The sequence below is a fragment of the Myotis brandtii genome, unplaced genomic scaffold (assembly GCF_000412655.1).
Source record: "Myotis brandtii unplaced genomic scaffold, ASM41265v1 scaffold165, whole genome shotgun sequence".
Lineage (NCBI taxonomy): Eukaryota > Metazoa > Chordata > Mammalia > Chiroptera > Vespertilionidae > Myotis > Myotis brandtii.
In genome coordinates this window covers 14452897-14470963 of record NW_005356042.1, presented here as the reverse complement: position 1 = coordinate 14470963, position 18067 = coordinate 14452897, and the positions used below count along the sequence as shown (strand labels likewise).

Below are 18067 nucleotides of genomic sequence, written 5' to 3'. Positions count from 1 at the left end.
AGCGTCGACCCATGAACCAGGAGGTCACAGTGCGATCCCCAGAAGGGGGCGTGTGGGAGGCAGCCATTCGATGATTCTCTCTCATCATTGATGTTTCTCTCTCCCTCTCCCTTCCTCTCTCTGAAATCAATAAAAACATATTTTAAAAATTTGTTACACCTCATATAATAAAAGCAGGCCTTTACTTACCAACTCCCCCACTCCCTTTTTTTCTCATTTCTTTAAAAATGTTAATTTTTGCTAGTTTCACTGTTATGTTTGAAAGTAGACTATCTTTAGTAGACTAAACTGGGTGGGCGGCCAGTTTATTCTCACATAGGGAAAGACTTTCCACTTATGTTTCATAAGTACAATTTTCAATAATTAAATTAGTTATCAAAACATATTATAATGGGTCTTTAAAGAGAATTAGTTACTTACTGGTAGATTTGTATCATATTATGCTAAATATTCCCATTATAAAAGGGTAGCTTGATTTTTCTTAGCTATTGGAGATATAAATTACTAATTGTTCATGTTTTAAAAACTCACAGTTTTATCTTTTACAATGGAATAAACATTAAATTGTGTTGAGGAAGAACTGAATTGTGCAAGTGTTTGAATTACCAGCCTACATTTTTAATTCAGTTTTGCCAATTGTCATTTGGAATTCTTTAAATATTATGTCAGCCTATATCATTTTTGAAATATTAAAGCTATCTATCATATTGATCCAAATCATAAAACATATTAGCAATACTACATAGTCCTTCATGAAAAACTACTTTCAGTCTTTGTCACTTTTATAGATGTCAAAGCAAAAATCATTCAGATGGCATCCCAGACCCAGTGAACAATACTTTATATATTGTTATGTTGTATTGTTAGTTATTTGGCCTATTTAAAACAAATTCTTTATTGTCAAGTTTGAGATTTCTGCTATGAGTTTAGCCTTTCTGCCGCTGCTTTTGCCGGGAGGTGGAAATCGGGCCTATAAACAGGCTTCTGGCTCTCATGGTCGGCTGGCAGAGGCAGGCTTGCAGCGTACGAGAGGTTTCTGCATTTTTCCCGTCCCACGTATCCGCCTTTCCAGTGGCCCTGGCGGTGGAGCAGCCCTCTTGATTTGCCTCACCTGGGGAAGCCTTTTATTTTCTTTCTTCCCCCTTCTTCCTTTTTGCTGTTGGTATATTCCTACCCTTTCAGATTGTGACCCTGTGACACCCTTAAACTCCCACTTTTCCCTAAAGTGATGAGTGGCAGTGACCTCCATGTTTTCTTTCATGGCAGGAGCTATGTGGAGGTGTGGATCTCTCCTCCGGGGTAGTGCACATAGCAGTGGATGCGGGAATTTCTGGCCCTGGGTCAGAGCTCTGAAAGACATTGGGAAGCAGGCAGAACACTTCAGCTGGTCCTTGAGTAATGGCCTCTGTATAATTGCCTTTTGCACCTTTGCAAAGAGCCTACCTCATACAGCAGGCTTCTTTTTTCTTTATACATTATACTCCCTGGATGCCTATTATAGTCTTATGAGAGAGTGATGGTGGCTAAGCTGTCACAATATTTCTGTAGCAATTTAGGAGTGCTACCAGAAGATTATATACGAGGAGCTGATATAAATCTTTTTCTTCTGGCTGTATTTTGTGTGTTCACACAGGTTTGGGCCTGAGAAGGTGAGAAAAAGAGAGAGGTGTGCCCAGGAGAGAGAGAGAGGACAAGAGAGATAATAAGAAGGAGAGAGAGAAAAAAGAGGAGGAGGAGGAGGAGGAGGGGAAAGGGAGGGAGAAGAGGAAAAAGAGAATAGGGAAGGAGAGAAAGAAGAGGGAGAGATTTCTGGTAAACAATCCTATTCTCTGATTGCCTTCCATTTATTACTCCATTCTTCTGTTGTTCCATTGGGAATTGTCAATGCTTTCTACCCAAAGACCACAGTAATCACACAAGTTGGGTTTATTGCTTATTGCAACAAGAACACACACCCTGGGAAACCACCGATGTCTAAATAAAAAGGTGTGAAAGGTGATTTATTATTGGATTTTGGGTTGTGTTAACCGATTTGGGAGACATTCCAAGGAAGTAGAGAATTGCTCGAGATTAAAAGCTGCCAGGTAGTGAGGGTGATTGTATGAATAGGTATCTTTGTAAATTTTATCTAGAAGGATGGAGGTATGCAATAAGGCTAACAGAAAAAAAAAATTAGTTGCCAATGATATTATCCAGGAGTGGAAGTTTGGTATTTTTGTGGTTTTCACAGTAGCTTTGATAAGATTATAGAGTAGTTTTGATTAGTTTTGGTCCCATTTTATTGGTGCCACACAGTAACTCGTCTGATATTGACGTTCTGAGATTATGTTCAACAGGAGAAGCCGAGGCCAAGCTGTGCATGCGGGCCAGCTGCCCATCCCACCAGGGCCTCGGAGAGTATCAGGCCAGTTCCCAGCTGTTAGCAGGTGCTTTTCTCTTTCTCAAGGTTACTTATTTAACATGAGCGAATAGGTAAAGGGACCACAGGTCCTGCAGGCAGAGGAGTGTGGGTTTGGGAATCAGCTCCCCAGATGGATGCTACCTTGGGTGACTAGTTTATGTTCCTCAAGCCTCATTTCTCCATATTTAAATGAGAATAATAATAACAGTGTTGAAGACTAAATGACACAATCATATAAAGCACACAGTACCAGTTATGAATAAAAGTTCAATAAAACTGTTATTATTATATTATTATACTAACAACACCCCCCTCCCCAGACTCAAAAATTATAAGCGGTGGGAGCAGTGTACTGGAATTAGCATTTAGTTACCTAACATCACGAATAAGAAAAAGTACAGATTCTATTTCTCCTCCTCCTTTCCCTCTTTGCAAGCTTTTGGACGGGGCTCACTTCTCATTCCACTTAAGAATGGGAAGGAATAATCTACTTTAAAAAAATAGAATCTGATTTAAAAATGATCCTTTTCATTATGCATAGTTAGGTGAAATGAATTAAACAGGCCCTTCATTATAATTTGAGTGATAAATCCCAATGGCAGATAATAAGTCTCTTTATCACAAGTGAATGATGTCTGTCACCAGTGAGGCTCGAGAATCGCTTTCTGAAGTTTCCCCTGCAAACATAGCATGGCTTCCTAACCTGCCGGCTGGGTGGATAGATGCACTGCACTGTGTCAGATCACGGAGTGGGCTGTCCCAACAGTCTTTTGTTCTTAATTTAAATTGGTTTCCATGTGGACAAAAGAAATTCCTGAGCCTCTGACTTAATCCTGTTGTGCGCCTAACCTAGCAGTTTCCTGGAGCAATGCTACTCACAGTGGGGGAGACCTCACTAGAACTGGCTCAGTGCAATACTTGTTACCAGGATGGGTATAAAAACTGAGATGGCCCTGGCTGGTTTCGCTCAGCCCTTAGAGCATCGGCCTAAGAACCAAAGATTTGCACGTTTGATTCCCAGCCAAGGGCACATACCTTGGTTGCAGATTTGTCCCTGGCCCCTGTCTGGGCATGTGCAGGAGGCAGCCAATCCATGTGTCTCTCTCACGTTGATGTTTCTCTCTCTCCCCTCGCCCCCCCCTCATCTCCCTCTCTTCCCCTCTCTCTACAAAGTCAATGGAAAAAATATCCTCAGATGAGAATGAAAAAAAAAATAAGATGAAGCTCTTAGAAACTGCTGTAGCAGTAAGATATTGCTGCACCATCTAAGCACATGGTCAGTGGGCATGTGTTATATACATCCTCTTTATTTAATTTTTCAGCCATTCATTGTGATTGCAATTTGTATAAGTATCAATCTGCAGTACATAGGAAAAGAAAATGCTCATCACCACAGGTAGTTTGAGAAGCACTGTCCCGGACCAACGGAGAGCTTAAAATGAAATAACAGGAGTAAAGTCATGTACACAGGCACACCCATGCTTTGAGAAAAGATGGAAGGAGACACGTGGTGGGACAGGGAGAGAGGGAAGGGTGCCTGTGACGCAAAACTCACACAAGGGTTTTCACTCTGAATGTGTCCTCTTGGGGGGAAGCTCTGGATGACAAATCTGGGGCATTTGGTTTTAGCCCAAGCTCATACCATCAGGGAGTATATAACTCTATTCAGCTGTCTATTTCAGAGTCTACTCTTAGCAAATATATCTAAAAGTATCTAACCTATGTTCTTCAGTTTTCAGGTCTTTCTCATTATCCTTTACAAAGCAAACCAGAGTTGGGTCTTTGAAACTCTGTTTTGCTTCATGGATGTAAAGTAAAAATGAGCTTTGATGCCTAGGGTGGAATTTACATTCTACTAAGTGAGTCCAGAGCAAAGAACTTTATCGCCTAAGGTAGCTTCTATGCATTTTCTGTTTGAAAGCTTGTGGTCAAAAATAGCTTGGTAAATAGTGCACATATTTTCAAGAAGAGAGACCCATGAACTTTGGGTTTAATAGAGTACTTATATTTTCATTTGCTAATTTGATCTGCAAGATCATACAGAGTTGACCATCAGTGGATGTAAAACTTACTGGTAAATCCACAACAAAGATGCTCTAAATTCCACCTGTCTGCTGAGTATTCAACCTCAGAGACTTAATTCCCTCTAGGAGGCAAAGTCTACACCATCTCATAGATTCATGACACTGGGGACTGTCTTAGGAGGTACCAGAGATTGTTATTTAGAGGCAATAAGAAAACTTTGGTTAAAGCAATATTGTATTGTATATATAAACTTTGTTAATACAGGAAATTATTAAAAAATGAATATATACCCTAACTGGTTTGGCTCAATGGATAGAGCATCGGCCTGTGGATTGAAGGGTCCCAGGTTCGATTCCAGCCAAGGGCATGTACCTTGGTTGCAGGCACATACCCAGTAGGGAGCGTGCAGGAGGCAGCTGGTTGATGTTTCTCTCTCATCGATGTTTCTAACTCTCTATCCCTCTCCCTTCCTCTCTGTAAAAAAATCAATAAAATAAAAAAATGAATATAAACAACCACAATTTAACTTCATGCAAAAATTACTTTCTATTTGTAGGGCTATTTCCTTTTGGTTCTTTCCCTTATTTATACAAAAATTAGAACTATATCATGGTATATAGAGAGTTGAGTCTCATTCCCAATAGTTATGTCCTACGAAGTTGATATGAACACCAGATTAGCAAACACTGAACCATTGCCCCCAGGGCCTCTGGTCACAACGTTTTTGTTAACCCATCATACATTATCATTTTTATGTGCGATTCTGTGTAAAGACACCTTATTGATTCATTAACATTGAACAAATGGCCAACAGCAAGGTAACTTATGCCTGAATGAAGCTTATGTAGCACACATATGATGTGAAGATACATCATAGCCTTCGTGTACTTAGGAACACTGGATAGCATTTCATCACTTGGCTCGGGGTCTTTTAAACATTAAAATCATCAACAAAAGCATAAAAATGTGAGAAGACATATTTATGTCAGAGAGCTGAAACTAGAAGCCAACCTTGTCTGACTTCAGCCATGAACACGTGCATCAGTCTCTGCTCTGTCCTTCTGTGAATGCCTCCAAAAGTGCCCTGAGTGTTGATTTCGGGATTACACATAAATCACAGCAAGTGGGTGAAACAGCAGAGGTGGAATCTGCAAAATATGAGGCTCAACTGTGTAAATACAGTTTTGCACACTGCTTGATTTTTTAACTTTTCATTATACTAGTAAATTTTCAATATTCATTATAGTTTCTTCAAATATTTTGTAATGATTGGATTAATAAATTAATAAATTTTGCTAAATATTCTATATACTATCATAATAGGTAAAAAGTGTTAAAAAGCAGATACATCATTTTATTGGGTATAACCTCGAATTTTCGAAAATATCTGGGATCTTCCCAAACCCCTCCCTATTAAAGCTGAATTACATGATGGAAGCTGAAAATTGGTCCATGCCAAATAATTGAAAGATTTTAACCATTAGGATTGTCCAAATATGGAAATGTTGTTTTCTCTATTGAGGCCCTAAGAAAGGAAGGTAATAATGTACACTTTCCCCATAGAGTGTGCTATTTCCCACTTGCCTCCTTTTCCTTTCTGTTTCCTTTTAGTAATAGACTAGAGGCCCAATACACGAAATTCATGCATGGGTAGGGTCTCTAGGCCTGGCCAGCGATCAGGGCCGATCTCTGGGGTGACTGGTGGGGTGATGAGGGGTGGGGCCCACTGACACCAGTCTTGGCCGGCCTGGTGCCACCAGCTTGCTGGCCCTGGCCCCCACCACTGCTGCCAGTTGCCTCCCTCTATGGGGTGACTGGCAGGGCAATTGGGGGGCCCCCACTGGCACCCGCCTTGGCTGGCCTGGGGCCTGTGGGCTGGGGACAGCTCCTGCGTTGAGCGTCTGCCCCCCTGGTGGTCAGTGTGTGTCATAGCGACCTGTCGTTCCACTGGTCTTTCAGCAGTTCAGTCGATTTGCATATTAGGCTTTTATTATATAGGATGTGAGTTGTACTTGATCGAGTGATGTGTATATTGCTGTTTCTCACCAACTGTTCCTACTGTTCCTCACCGTTTATATTGTTCACTGTTGAGACATAACTCTTTTAACTGATTTTATCTCTCCTAGGTGTTGGACTAAATGATGGACAGTGGCATTCCGTCTCCATATCTGCCAGGAGGAATCACCTGAGTGTGGTGGTGGATGGCCAGGTGGCCTCTGCTGCTGCTTCCCTGGGGCCTGAGCAGATTTATTCAGGTGGCACCTATTATTTCGGAGGTAAGAGAAGAGGTTGGGCTCATTTGCAGTTGAACCATATTTTCAGTTACTAGCCCGGTGTCTTGGTGATATCATCATGTTTCACCTCATGTCAATGCTATGGAATAATGTCTCATTTTCTTTGAACATGGAAATGTTGAGTGGATCAAGATGACAAACTATGACCTAAAAATTTTCTTTGAGGTGAACTTACTTATATTTACAGTTTCTACAATGAGATTGATTGAAATTAGGCCACCCTCTTCAGTTCTTATTTTTTTCCTTTTAAGTTTTTTTTAAAAAATAATATATTTTTATTGATTTCAGAGAGGAAGGGAGGGGGAAGAGAGAGATAGAAACATCAATTATGATGAGAGAGAATCATTTGAGCCGCTGCTTCTTGCACGCCCCCAACTGGGGATTGAGCGTGCAACCCAGGCATGTGTCCTTGACCGGAATCGAACCCGGGACCTCCTGATTCAGCCACTTGAGCCATGCTGGCCGGGCTTCAGTTCTTATTTTCAAACTTCATTATATTTTCTTATATGTCTTTTTTCTGAAGTATTTTCCTGATTGCTCCTCTTAGCATCTTCAGAGCATCCTTATTGCTTTTCTACTGCCCAGTACAGAAGGGCAATGTTATGCCAATGGACAAAATAATCTAACTTAATTAGTTATAGAAACCTCTTCTCAATGCTAAGTAATAATGCAATAACTGATACATTTGGTGAAATTTGAGCATTAGCCTTCAATGCCAGGCCATCTCTCTCAGAGAACAAATGAAGCATTTACTTATCCAGTGGATGTTTGATTCAACTAAAAACTTGGAACGGAAAGCTTGGAAATGGAAATGCATCTTTAGCACTGAAAATTAAAATAAAATGTTATTTTCCATTAGAAAGATAAAGTTGTAAAACTATTAGGCTTATTCCTAACGTGACTCAAAGTGTGTCTTGTTGTTATTTTAAATTTTAATTGTTATTTCTGTCTAGAATCATTCTTGAATTTGATGGATAATATATATTTATTATATATAGATAAAATACAAATTCCATTCTGAAAATTGACAGTAAGCATGAATCATTCATCTGATATTAAGAACAAACAAAACCCCTACATAATCTATTACTGTGAAAGGCAGCATACTGCGAACAATCTTAAAAGATATAATTTCTTCCTTTAATAAGATTTGTATATTTCTGAACCAAGTTGTTCATGAAACCTGATGGAATATGTGATGATTGTCAGGTAATCCATAGGAACATATTCCTTTAAGAGATGGTAAAATACATACACCAACTTAACCAAGAGCTTTTACTTCAAAGAAAAAGATTTAGAAGCACTAACAGAGATAAGGAGAAAAAGAACAAGCATAATATCAAATGTTGCAAAAAAAAGAGATAAAAGTAATAGGCTGGATGAAAGTGTAAATCATGAAAATGGAATCATCATTCTTAAAGTATTTTACGCCCATGTTCAGGTTTAACAATGCCTACCTGTTTTTTTGTAGAAAGTTTCTATTGTTTTTATTCATACCCATAATATTTTATAGTGAAATAGATCTCATGTGCGCTCAGATTGCTTTTGTTGTGATGTATATGATATACACCATTATAATTAAATAAACTTTGAATTTGTGAATAGTTTTAGATTTACTGAAAAGTTGCAAAGATGTACAGGGACTTCCCATATGCCCACACCCAGTTTCCTCTGTTGTTCACATCTTACATAATATATACAATTTAAAGGCTCCTGATTATTTTTCTTGAAAATACACATTTACACATGCATTTTCCAGCTTAAGGAAGATAATATCACCAACACCCATTTGTCCTTCCAGGATCATATCCCTTCATGTCTTGAATTTGGGGTTATTCTTTCCCTTCTGATCTTTATGATTTGACATCTATTAAGATATTTCTAACTTTTTGAAGAATGCACTGTGGAAGCTTCCATAGTAAAATTCTACCTTTGGCACTTTAAAAAGATCACCAGTCTTAAGTTTACTTAGGTATCTCTGTTTACTCAGTCATCTTCTCAATCTGTTTTCTTCAGTACCAGAATCTGTTTGATCCTGGCATGAACTTCTAGTCACTAAATACACCCCCTGCCAACTCCAGGGCTCCCCAACATTTCCAGGGCTGGGAGCGAGGGCTTCTGCTGCCAGCCTCCTCCTCCCAGCTTGGTGCCTCCAGGACTTGCTAGAGGCGGTCCATTCCTCTGGGAGCCCGCTTCGGGCTTTGGGGATGGGAATTCTGGATGTGGACTGGACAGTGGGGAGAAGGGTCTGAGTAGGCACATCACCTTACTTGGTGAGGCCTCATGGGGCCATGAGCAGAAGCATGGTTGGATGAAGGCTACACGAGGTCTCCGAAAGTGCAGGACAGGCACAGGGCCCTGATTGCTTGATGGTACTGGCAATGGGGTGACCAGACCTCCCCAGGTTTAGCACTGAAAGCTGAGTCCTGGGAACACCCCCAGGGCAAACTATGAGAGATGTTCACCCAGAAAACCTTCTGGTCTGTGTAGATGAGAGTTCCCTTCATCACTAGGCTGTCTTCCATAGGTGGAAGGTTTTTCTTAGGTAGTTAATTCTTTAGCCAGTTTATCTTCAAGTAAATAAATATCCCATGTTCTGACACACTTCCCATCAGTACTCCCTTGCTTGTCTTTAAATTCAATGGCAAGCTTACAATTCTCTTATCAGCAAATGGTCAACCTGGCTGCAGCACCCCACTGCGGAGGAGCAGTCTGCTCAGGGAGCCTGGGTGCATCTCCATTCTCTGTCGGTCTCGGAGCCACTGTCACTGTGAGAGAGGGGGTGGCTCCTGAACTTGCAGCACTCGATGTACACCATGCCAAACTCCACTGTCTGCCTGTCATTTTTTACTCTTTTCTATTCCCCCCTCAAATAAATGCATGTTTTTCAAAAAGTCAGGCTGCATCGTAGCCAGCTTTTATCATTTATAAATGATCAATTTTAAATCTGGGTTCTCCAGATTAATTTCTGTATATTCCCCTATGCAATCTTTGTGCTATTGACTAATCCACTGTATGACACAAGCTAGAGATACAAAACTGTGTGCAGAATTCACACATTCCTGCTTGTGTAGATCAAACGTTATCCACACACTGAACTGGCTGCATCACCAGGAAGTCAAACCTGACATCTCACTCTGGCACGGTGACATTCAGTGATAATTTATCTGTCACCCTCCGAGGTGCTTTCACATGCTGACTGCCTCTACTAATGGATCCATCCATTAACTCAGCATTAAGTATTCCCCAGAAATCTTCATAGATTAGAACTTTCGTTTCAGACGGGTTCAGTGCTCCACTTCTCTCTGCTGTTGCATTACATGAACTTGTGATACCTGTTATTACAGAATAATGAGACGAACCTGCCTTGAACCTTTCTTTGTTCTTAGCATCTCTTGCTATTAAACACTGTGGCTAGGACTATAAAAGGCCTTGTGATAAGAGGGTGTGCTTTCTGTAAAGTTCCATGACCTTCCCTTGTGACTGCAAGTTTTCTTAGTTTTGTTTCCTACAGGCATCTTGCGTAATTTATTTTATCCTGAAATAGTTTGAAATGTGTCAGGAAACACCACCTGGAGAAAAGGAGATTAGCAGAGCTGTTTATATTCCTGGCATATTGTGGTTGCCCCAAATATTATTGAACTATTATCCTCTCCATTTTTATTTTAACATCCTTAATTGCTTAATAAGTCATCGAGAAAACATATAGAGATACGGTATCCATATCCTACACCACAGAGGTAATTTAAACACTGCAAATATAGTGCTATGCACTATAAATTGATACTCAAAGAGCTTTCATTACCTTTTCTTGATCAATTAAATTTGAAACTTCACTGTCTCCATTGGTTAAAATACAACATTTCAATGTGTCTGATAACAGTTTTGAATATGAATCTGGCCTTGAATTGCCATATAAATGCATTTTGTTAGGAAAACAAAGCATTAAGGGTAAGTATCCTCAGTCACAGTATTTAATGATACTGTAAATTCCCAGGTAGAAAACTAGCTTGGATTGTACCGAATTAGGAAGTTGCTGATTCATTTCTTATTCTTTGAAATTATAATAGTGGTTGACAACCATAACGGCAAAGAAAGATTAATGAAAGATGCATAAGTATAATATATGTGTTCATACTCCATAAAATTATTTATTTCACTTGGGTAGACAAACACTTAGAACATTATTAAATTCCAGACAATAATGGTCAATATTATAGTTCTTTATTATTTAAATAATTAGTAACAGGTCTTAGATAAATGTTAGAAAAAGTCAATATGAAAGAACATTCTTTTATGAGGCAAAGAATAAATAAAATCCAATTGTGAAATGTTTTTGACATTAAGCCGTTATGATTTATTAAAATGCATGTATATTTGGCTCTCGTATGCGTATTAAAATTAAGCATTTAATTATTTTATTTGGTATTTTATTTTAAGTTAATACAACTTCTTTTCCAAATAGGTAGCTTTAAATGCAAAGGTATTTCACTGTTATTGATATATTTATCTTTTCTTTCTACAGTGCACATTTTCATCCTTTCCACTCTTTTTGTGTTCCAAAAGGCTAAGTTCCAGGCTTTAAATTATATACAATTTAATACTGCTGACTAACGGGTTCTGGAGCTAATATATGCGTAATTTTAAAATTTGAATCAAGTCAGTATTCTTGCACATAATTATTATAACAGTAGTAATTTCCTATGAATCCTATGCTAATAAAGATAAATACATTGTGTGAATTGAAATTTGTAAGTGAGATCAAACTAATGATAACTGCAATGGGCTTTTCTCCCTCTTTTAATAAAATAATCAAATGCCTGTTTTATTTTTTAATGAAGTATTCTATGACACTGAATTTTTACTCATTTTAGTGTATCTCGGTTTTACTTTGTTTTGTTTTTATCAGGTTGTCCGGACAACAGCTTTGGATCCAAATGTAAAAATCCCCTTGGTGGATTTCAGGGATGCATGAGACGCATTTCTATCAGCAACAAAGTGGTAGATCTGATTTCAGTTCAGCAGGGGACCCTGGGGAACTTCAGTGACCTTCAGATAGACTCCTGTGGAATCACAGACAGGTCAGACCATCTCACTCCTATTCTTATCTGTCCATTGTCAAATGTTTGGTGGCAGATTAAAACTTATATAGAAAAGAGACATTTTGTTCTTTCCTCTTTTTCACCATCATCTTTTCCATGGGAAATAGATTATTATGTTCACTTTAGAAATAAGAAAAAAATAAACTTTTAGTTTTATACTTCATATTTGCGATGATAAAATTTAGATAGAAAACATGTGACCATGTTATTTATAAGGACACATGCTACCACTTCACAAAAGATAATGTTGATGCTGCTATAATTTTAGGTGGCTACAAATGTATAAAAATATATCATTAAACTCAATAGCTCAGGACACCCTAACAATTATTTTGATCGTCTGGTACCAAGAAATCGGAGACCTGTTTGGTCAGTTATCAACCTGCCTCTTGCTCCCTGATAGCTGAGGAGTGTTTTCACAGGCACAGAAATGGAAGTGGTTGCTATGCTCCTCATGTACCTTCAAAAAACCATTACTATCTTCTCTGCAGGGAATCTGAGAAGGAACCTTCCCCATGGGAGAGTCTGGAGCTGTAGTGTAGATCAAGGTGTAAGGCTAACCCAGGAGTTTCAGTAGGACTCCAGTACAGGGCATGGTGGTGCAAGATTTTGGAGTTAATTGCAGAGGACAAGCAACTTTTGAATGATGACTGATAGTTAATAATTTTAAAGTATCTTTAGGCATGTTCAACCTTACCCAAAGAATCTTTTCAGTCATGCTTTAATAGTAAGGCTGCTAACTTTAGTTATTGAGTTCAATGGGATGTCATGACCATTACAGATTAAAAAGAATTAAACCATGTGAGAAACTTAGCCCCTATCCTATAGTAGGGTGTAGTATAAATTTTGAGTAAATTCTGAATTTTAAAAATAACTTTTTATTTGTACAAAACATTTTATCAACACAAACACTTATCTATTTCTATCTGACAGACCATTTAGTCTTTCAGTGTCTATTGGTCCTGTTTTGAACACTATACATATCGTTATGTCTATAAAAATAATTTTAACCTTATTTAACAATGCATTAGAAGGGTACCATTTCTTTTCCATGAATACACGTTTAGTTATTTAACCCAGTTTGTAGATAAAAAAAAGTCTTTCTATAATGACAGGTGATATGTAAAGGGAGAATTTACACAATGAACCTCAATGGCTTGACTTGGGGCTTAAATGACAGTGAGCTTTTGCATAGTCACAACCACATCAGCTCTGGACCCTTAATCCCAGTTTTGAGGAAGGCATACAGCAAGGCTCCCTGGATCTGCTCCCTGGAGGTGGGGCTCACATACAGTCAGGGAGCCCCCACCTCTAATGGGTAACAGCCATCAGGGACCAGGGGGAGGTTTGGTCGCTCACCCATGAATGATAGTCCTGTTGACCGGCTCAGAGTGCAGACAGTTCTTTGGGTATAAGCAGATCCATGCTTCTCTTGGGTGGTGGCTCCGGACCTGCCATTTACACCTGAACCCCAGCGGCCTGCTTTCTGGAGGTCAGACTCAGAAACAGAGTACAATTGGAGAATATATGCTTCCAATATCACACCCTAAAAGGGCTTCAGAAATAGCAAACTATGCAGAGGTCTTGACTACGCTTTTTTTTTTTTTAAAGAAATACTTTAGGGTCAGGGGAACCCTAGCAATCTTAGAAAAATAGCAAAAATAAAAGTAACTTTTACATTAGTATACCTTTTAAATTCCCAAATGTATCATTCTCTTATACTCATAAGAAATATATATATAACCATCTTTTAGTATCCATGGGAGGATTGGTTCCATTACCTCTGCAGGTACAAAATCTGCGGATACTCGAGTTCCTTATATACAATGGCATGGTGTTTGTATATAACCTATGCGATTCTCCCCTATGCTTTAAATCATCTCTGCATTACTTATAATAGCTAATACTATGTAAATGCTATGTAAAATAGCTGGTATATTGTATAATTTAGGGTATGATGACAAGAAAGAAAGTCTGTACATGGTCAGTACAGATGCAACCATCGTAGGCCTAACTACCTACCTAGTACATGTCAGCAGCAAAGTAACTTCCCCCCCCCTGAATATTTTCCATCCCTGTTGGTTGAATCCACAGATGCAGAACTGTTAGATACAGAGGGATGATTCTAGTAATTTATTTTGGTCTTACATGCTATACCTATTGACATAGCTTCCAAAGCATTATTAAGTAGAGTCTTTTAAAAATAAATCTGTATACTAGCTCTATGCTAAGCACTTAGCATGAATTACTATTTATTTATTTATTATTTTAGAAGTTTTATTGAAATAGGAAAAGGAGAAACTGGAAAGGAATACGGGAGAAAGAAAGGTAATTTGACAAAGTGTCAGAAATATTTTCCAGAATCTTTCCAATAGGCATCTAGATTCTAAGTCTTTAACTATCTCTGAGGAGCAGTCGAGATGAGAAATAAGAATAAATGTTTGGAAACAATGAATGCAAGACATGATTATTTTTTTAAAATTGCAAAATACAAGGTGTAATGAAGTCAATAAAATCATTCATGTCCTCATTGCCAGCCATTCATTGTTATACAAATATTTTACATAATTACCTTCACATACACACACAATAAAAAACAAAATGCAGGATAAAAAGCTATTCCTATTCCAGTAATTGTTTATATTAATATGTATTCATTTATCATAAATGCATCTACAATTACTTGAAAGAGTATTATATATATCTGTGAGTATTTTATTCAATTCACAGCTAAGTCTCAATGATTTTATAAATTTATATGTGTTTAACATAACTTCTCTCTGAATTTAAACTTGTATGTGTGTGAATGTCTGTGTGTAAAGAAGGTGTGTGTGCATAAAGGGTATGGGAATGTGTATGGGAATGACCTTATAACAGTGTATGAGCGTGTATGGATGGTGTGGACCTGTGTGAATGTGTGCGTGTGTGTGTACATGTGTATGCGTTAATGTGTGAAGATTGTGTGGGTATTTGTGTAAGGATATAAGGAGCTTTTGGGTATGCCAGTGACTTTATGAATGTGTATGTATGTGTGAGACTGTGCAGTGACTATGTTCTAAAATTAATTTTAAATTAATTATTTGATACAATGTAAAACATGGCTAGAAATAAGGATATTTTCCTTATACACACTCACACATAAACACACCCACACTTGTCCACAAACCCTCCCTTTGTCCACTGTGGAAATGCAGGGGAGGTGGCCCTAAGCCCAGGGAATCTGGGTGGGGATGATCGAGGGGAGAGGGCAGAACTGCAGAGGGAGCTGCGTCCATGTCCCCATTAATTAATTTTAAATTAATTAATATGTATTTAAATTAAGCCTCATAAAAACCCTTAGAACCTGTCCTTAATTGTATTTATTTCTTACAAATATGGGCTCAGAAGCTCAGAGAGGTGGCTAAGATGGCATGGCTGGGAGGCAGAGCCCAGGATCAACTCTGAGCCTTCTGGTTCTGGGAAAGTCCCTCTGAACTGTCTACCTGCCAGGCCGTACACCCGTCTCCGTGCACATTAACATGCATTGTGGTTAATGTGTAGTTGATGTATAATAAATGCAAAATTTAATGGTTTAATAAATTGCAATGAAAAACAAACAGAAACATTAAAATATATTTAACAATTTGATAAGAATTAAAACAATGTTGCTTTTTTTTACTGTAATTAAGTTGGATCAAATCTATGCATAATGCTGTACATACATTTATATATGTGCTCATGCTCATATTATACATTCTGTCACACATGTACGCACATGTGCTCATCACACACATATCCCAAAGCTCCCTACCATGCACAACCCTTATGTCCACATGCTCCTTATACATACATTCACATACCTCCTCTCACATTAACCCATACACACACACACTCATATACAAGTACACTATCTCTTGCACACACAATCTTTACACATTCACTTATAAACTCATAAGATCATTCCCACACTTACTACACGCACACATTTTCCTTATACACACACACACACATAAATCTACACGCACACATTTTCCTTATACACACACACACACACACATAAACACACCCACAGTTGTCCACAAACCCTCCCCTTGTCCTCTGTGGAAATGCAGGGGAGGTGGCCCTATGCCCAGGGAATCTGGGTGGGGATGATCGAGGGGAGAGGGCAGAACTGCAGAGGGAGCTGCGTCCATGTCCCCATGACCATGTCCCCATGTCTTGGCAGAAACCCAAGTGGGCTGGGGCAGTGGGTGACAGTCGTTAGGGAATAAATACTAACTAAATCACTTGGACCTAAAGCACTTATTAAACAAAAGAATTAGGTATATTTTGACATCATCTTTTTAAGAATATCTGCTGGTTGAGGAAGGCCACCATTGACTTCAGGTGGTTACCATTATTGTAGGACGCATAGGCATCTACCTGTTCAATTTTCCTAAATGTGATCATGTTATATAGATTTTTACTTCAATATCCTTATTTCTAGCCATGTTTTACATTGTATCAAAGTGTTTTGAAATTTTTTTTGGAATAGACAGGGAATCAGGTTAAACCAAAACTGTACACATCACTTCAGTTTGGGGAATGTTGATGTATGTACATAGTTTGTTCAAGTTCACCATCAAGGCAGGTAATGATGGAAAAGTCTAAGGAAAACGCTAAAGAAAATGGGTTCATGGGTTGTTTTACTTTATACTGGAATGATTGGTGAAGAGAAAAGTGTGCAACACAATTGTTTAGAACTTTTACTGAGAAACAGTACTTCACTAAACAATGTGATTTGCTATAGATTACAACTAATAGTCAAACAGAACTACTATATGATGAATTGAAATAAAATCCACAATCCAGTGTTTCACTTTGTAGTTAAAAAATGTGAAAAGTCGCGTCTGACTAACAATCACGGAATATGGATCTGAATCTTTTTGTAGCAGATCAGTTAGAAATAACACATGCATGACAATAATTAAAGATTCATTCTTTAGAAATTTAGCTTGGCAGCTTATGTCTGCCCCCCTTTAAAATACGGTTTGAGGTCTGTTAAGGAATAGATTGCTTTGTCCTTCTGATGACCAGATAGGATTGTTATTGTTTTAATTTTCAAAAATGTTCCTCTTCTGGGTTGTTACTGATTTGAAATGCTTCAGGTATTAAACACATAGCAAAACATTCTTTGAATGGATTCCCGTGAATCTATAAAAATGCTAAAATATATGTAAACTTAATTGGCAGGGAAAAATACTCATACATTTTTGAATTTTTAGAAGACAGGTTGTAAAATAACATGTTATGATTATACACAAATATACATACACATAAATAATGCATATACACACACAAACACAGAAACATGTATGTTTACAGTGGTAATTTTTATGCATTGAGATTGTAAATGATATTTCTTTTCTAGTGTTTCCTGAATTGTTTGATTTCTATACATTGGACATCTACTTTTTATCAAGAATAATCAATAATGTTATTTTTAGTTAAAGTTGGAAAAATCCTATAAGCAAAATTTGCATCCTCAGTTTTAATAAAGGAGATGGCAGAAAGGCCATCCTAAATACATTCTTGGCAGGTTTTGTGGTTAATTTATTTTTTAAATCTGGCATGAATGAGAACATTTAAAGCCTTGGACACAATGTATCATTCAGTAGTTTTTTTTCACTGTATCCTAAGCCAAAAGATAGACCTACTACTTTCACTTAAAAAGCATTTTGGGTCCAAACAACTTTTTTAGTGTTTCTGTCCTAACAATTTATTAACTCTTTGAAAAAGTCACTTATATACATATATATTTTAATATTTTTCTTTTTAATTAAAAATGTTTAATTGAAAATAATGGATTACTTGGTAATTGCACATGTTTACTGTTGGGTACTGTACAGATTTTCAAAGCCTGGGATCAGATCAGACACTGCCACTCTCATGCCTTGTTCACTATTGATTTCATGTGATTCTTATTTTTTATCAACTACTAAAGGTTCAGCTTCTCAAAGAGAGGGTGTCATTAAAGGAATGTCATTAGTATCTAATATTGAAAGTGAACTGCCTCGAGCAATAAGTCACAGGGTATTTGATAGATGCTGAGTGCGCCTGTCTTTTTCTTTTTTAAAAAAATCTTTATTATTGAAAGTATTACCTGTCCCCTTTTTCCCCCATTGACCTCTCCCATCCCGCCCCCACTCCCCACCCCAGGCCTTCACCACCCTTTTGTCTGTGTCCATGGGTTATGCATATATGCATACAAGGTCTTTGGTTGATCT

General features: G+C 38.0%; 1 protein-coding gene across 2 annotated transcripts in view; it reads left to right on the top strand.

The window, feature by feature from the left end:
* CNTNAP4 (contactin associated protein-like 4) overlaps positions 1 to 18067 on the top strand; it is a 244719-nt gene that overhangs the window by 155248 nt on the left and 71404 nt on the right. For both annotated transcript variants that reach the window (XM_005862607.2, XM_014536737.1), the window contains exons 9-10: positions 6553 to 6702; positions 11630 to 11801. In XM_005862607.2, coding sequence (XP_005862669.1) covers positions 6553 to 6702; positions 11630 to 11801 — 322 coding nt within the window. The remainder of the gene's footprint in view (positions 1 to 6552; positions 6703 to 11629; positions 11802 to 18067) is intronic.